The sequence below is a fragment of the Blennius ocellaris genome (genome assembly GCF_963422515.1).
Source record: "Blennius ocellaris genome assembly, chromosome: 8".
In the NCBI taxonomy this organism is placed as follows: Eukaryota; Metazoa; Chordata; class Actinopteri; order Blenniiformes; family Blenniidae; genus Blennius; species Blennius ocellaris.
The window spans coordinates 16,104,666-16,109,086 of NC_137657.1; the positions used below are offsets into that span (position 1 = coordinate 16,104,666).

General features: G+C 38.6%; 1 protein-coding gene across 1 annotated transcript; it reads left to right on the forward strand.

The window, feature by feature from the left end:
• The first annotated feature begins 219 nt into the window (after positions 1–219).
• Positions 220–2,906, forward strand: utp11 (UTP11 small subunit processome component). Its single transcript, XM_080501695.1, has 8 exons — positions 220–372; positions 494–555; positions 657–759; positions 851–970; positions 1,961–2,054; positions 2,210–2,340; positions 2,457–2,567; positions 2,659–2,906. Exons 1-8 carry the CDS (start codon positions 313–315, stop codon positions 2,740–2,742), a joined length of 765 nt encoding a protein of 254 aa, XP_080357821.1. The 5' UTR covers positions 220–312; the 3' UTR covers positions 2,743–2,906.
• The last annotated feature ends 1,515 nt before the right edge of the window (positions 2,907–4,421 follow it).

Genomic DNA, 4,421 nt, shown 5'->3' on the forward strand with positions numbered 1-4,421 from the left:
TCGATAATTCTCTTCTATTGAAAACACAACTAATAACATACATTTGAAAAAAATCTGTGATTTCTAAAACTTTCGAAAACGGACTGAATATATTCATCGTGAATCAGTCCGTCGTTTTTTCTTCTATTTGTATTTTCACTGCCGGTTTGAGCGCGTGTCGAATCTGCGGACGTGAAACGATAAACAGCTCGGATGCAGGAACCACGTGTTCAGCTCCAAGGAAGCTGAGCTGCCGCTTGTGTTTGTTACTCCCTTATAATCCAGTATTTCGCTTTGATTTGGCCTTTTAGAGGTCGACGATATCGTCCTGACATGTCGTCGTTCAGGAAAGCTCTGAAATCCCGCCAGAGGAATCACCATGAAAGATCTCAGGTAAGCGGTTTGGTGTTTGGTTCACCAGCACGTTGGCTGGCTAAAACCACGCTAGTGGGGATCTTGTGACTATATTACCTCGTGTTTTTTGTGTGTAAATAATGTTATTTTCTCCGACCAGCCCGTTTTCAGAAAAAACCTGGGGTTGTTGGAGAAGAAAAAGGACTACAAACTCCGTGCTGAGTGAGTAAATGCATAATTGAGGGAGAAGTTACATGTTTTCATTAAACTCCCAATGCCAATGGAAGGATGACAACTGATGTAGACTCAATCTGTTTATTCAGTGAGTACCACAAGAAACAAAACACCCTCACTGCTCTTCGCAAGAAAGCTTTGGAGAAGAATCCAGATGAGTTTTACTTCAAAATGGTCAACACCAAACTGGAGGTAACAGCTGCATCATTATTATCATGTGTTGTTTTACTATACATGTTACTTTTGCATTCCCTGCTTCTGATTCCTGTGTTTCTGTTGACAGGATGGAGTTCACGTCATAAAACGGCCACAAGAGGAGGTGGAGGTGACCGAGGAGCAAAAGAAAGTGATGAGGACGCAGGACATTAAATATGTGGAGATGAAAAGGGTTGCAGAGACAAAGGTGTGTTTAATTAAAGTGGGGGACGGTTAAGATATTGTCATTAACTGAGTGTGCTCAGCTATCACATTGTGCACACATTCCTTTTATTCATCTCTTACATTGCAAGCTATGAAAACACTTTCTTTCACACTTTACACTCCCACCACATGTGAATGATTGGCTTATATTTAAGTTTCAATACAATCTTTCATTTGCTCGCTTGAGGTATGCTGGGGCTTTGACATGCTGCTTTGTATGATAGTATGAATTTGAAACTTGTCATCATTGCAAACTACATTTTGCTGATTAAAAAAAACAAGGATTCATTAACATGTTTAAAATAAATATTTGACACATTTTAACACAAAAATATTTTTTTTCCCACATGCAGTTCTCTGCTTGTTTACTGGGAAGAGACTGCCACTGAAGTTCAGACTTTAAATGTTTTAATACGAGTCCTCGTCTTAATTGTGAATTTAATCAGGATCCATTGAAGGCAAAGTACTCCTGCTGACCTTTCGAAAACTTGCACTGATAATAGAAAGTACTGTTTTTTTCCCGGACTATTGAGTCCACCTGGATATAGGCCGCACCCACGAAGCCCTTTTACCTGTAAAAATCCCAGAATTTGCAGCAGCATCTTGTAAGCTGCAGGGTTCAAAGCGTGGTAAAATAAGTAGCAGATTATCATCTGGAAATTACAGTATAAAGTTGCATTTTACTAGCATCATAAACATAGAAGTTTTGAAGAAACATTTATAAAATTTTCTGAGGTTTATTGACGAGCATTGATCTTACCTGATAGTGTTAACCTTCAGTCTAAATATAGCTGTATTGTATAGAAATGTTTACACAGTAAAGCTTCTTGTCATAGTGAATCAAATGGAACAGTTATCTAATGTAAACAGTGTTTCAGGATAGTACTAGCAGTATAAATAATGCTCAAGATGTTGACTTTGGTGCCCTTTAATCTGAATTTTTATAAAATGTTTTGGGTTTTTTTTTTTCCAGAAAATTGAGAGAATGAAAGCAGAGCTCCATCTTTTGGACGCAGACAGCAAACAAAATAACAAGCACGTGTTTTTTGTGGATTCTAAAAAAGGAGGTAAATATCTGATTTGGTGAAAAAATATTTTGATTTACTAACTCAATTTTTTATTTTTTTTTGGTCACGACAGACTTTGCCTGTTTCTTAATTCATCGATGGTTTGAAAGTAGAGAATCTCTGATTCTATCTTTTGTGTGTATGTGCGCCCACAGTGCAGTCGTTCGACCTTGCACGCCACCTGGACACGGCTCCTGAGCTGGTGGACAGAGTGTACAACAGGCCAACTCTGAAAACTCTGGAGACTAAAGCCATCCAAGGAGTCAAAACACCTCGTGTCATTGAGGTCTGTGGTTATAATCAAAGATCTCTCACACACATGCAATTTTAAAATGATAATCGTATGCAAGTTAATACACTCGATTCCAAGTGTTTATGTTTTATTTATTGCTGTACTTGTAGAAACTGGCAAAGCAGAGGAAGTACCAGTATAAGATCCTTTCCCAGAGGATTGACAGAGAGAAGAAAATGTATGTCATCACTCAGAAAATTCAGACCCGCAAAGATCTACAGGTGAGCCGGGAGGAGATCCTGAGATTTGTTTAGAATATTGGCATCGTAGACATCTTCATCCCAACATTGTTTTGTTGTTCTCATGCTCTAGGACAAAGTCAAGAAAGTGAAGGTAAAAAAGGAAACGCAAAACAGTGCAGCCATCTACAAGTTTGAAGCCAAGAGGAAACGCTGAAAGCGAAGTCATCTGTTATTAGGATGTGCTCGTAATGAACTTCTGCCACGTGGAACCAAACAGCTGTAATCACAGTGGAGACAAGAGTAATGTTGTTCGCTCATTGTTGCAGCTGCAGAGATTTGTACATATTTATCTAAGGCTTAGTTTCTTTCAAATAAACATCAGAAAAACACAGGTTGAAGTGGTTGATTCACAGTGATTTTTTGGTTTACATGGGTTTTCTTGTCTATAGGGGGGTGGGATGGGATGGGATGGGTGGGGGGGTGCAGGGTGACAAGGAAAATAATTAGTGATGGATTTTCTCAGCCTGCATTTTAATGAGGAATCCAGGACTATACAAATGATATAGGCAGATGTTTAAGTGTTCTCCTTCTTAACTAATCAGAGCTCTAATTTCAGTGTCATCTACATTTGATCAAACCAGTGAATATGGATGTTCGCATCCTATTTTCTTCCTGTTTCTTGCACATCAATGATGGAAATACACAAAGTAGCTGTTCCAAACAGAAGGCATGTTGTGTAAGTGCATTTTCAAAAATGGTCCTAATCCAATTTCCCTAGAAAATAACCCATTAATAAAATTGTATGTCTCAGTAGTTTGTAGGCAACTTTGATTTTAACATAAATATGGTGAACATTGCATTATTATCAGAAAATTTAAAGCTATAAATTGAGAAGTGTTCATTCTGACAATAGTCTGAAAACAATCAAAACAATATTGTGGAATGTTAAAATGCATTTCAATGTTCGCACAGTGTTGTAATGGTATCAGGGCTGCCAATTGGGTTTTGGGCTTTTCTGTGGAGTTTGGATCTTCTGTCTTCCCCTCGCCTAAAGCTGTTGTCTCGCCTCACAGTGACAATATCCTTGTTAGAGTGGAGCCGCCACACATTCTGTGTACGTTTTTCCCTGAGCATGCATGGCCTGATCTTGCAGTATGAAAACATGCATTTGAGACAAATTGGATGTTTTGAAATTGCTTTGAGGTGTAAATATGAGTATGTGTGGGTTTTCTGTCTCTGTGTTTGCTATCAACTACATTCCTTGCACATTATAATTACAAACGATACAACTTGGTTCTAAAAAGTGACAACCTTAATTGCAGCGCTTGTCCGGATCCACCTTATTTTCTCTCGTACCTCCACTAGGGGGCATTATTGCGCTTTGTGACACTTTGGGAAAGAGACGCGTTGCTGCCTAAAAAAAAACAAAAAACATTGAGCGCAAAAAGCAGTCTGAGCTCCACCCTGGAAGTTAATAATCTGGCCTGATGCTGAGATTGTGCACTCAGAATATGGTATATTCTGTATGATTTTACCATTTTGGTGGAATGACTCACACAAGTATCTAACTTCAGTGACGGTGAAACATGTTTGACATCTCAAATCATTCAAACTGATAATAAAACCATCTAACTGAATTACTCAATTGTGTTTTTTTTTCATAAAAGCACACATTTCATTCAGGTCACAGATTATTGTCAGTTATGTCAACCAATAAAGAAAAATAAATCTCATAAGTGTAAATGCATCTTATTTCTTGAAACTGATGCAGTACGGTATGCAGTATGCAGTTCATGTATTGGACTCTTGTGTGGTGGAGATGCAGGTTCAGCAAAGCCTTCGCAGCCGCTGAAGGACACGCCTTCGTTGCGGCCCTTGACTTTGAATGCACAC

Coding starts and splice junctions, on each gene's coding strand:
- utp11 (XM_080501695.1), top strand. CDS start 313: ATGTCGTCGTTCAGGAAAGCTCTGAAATCCCGCCAGAGGAATCACCAT. Junction 556..656: donor GACTACAAACTCCGTGCTGA/GTGAGTAAATGC, acceptor CTGTTTATTCAG/TGAGTACCACAAGAAACAAA. Junction 760..850: donor TGGTCAACACCAAACTGGAG/GTAACAGCTGCA, acceptor TTCTGTTGACAG/GATGGAGTTCACGTCATAAA.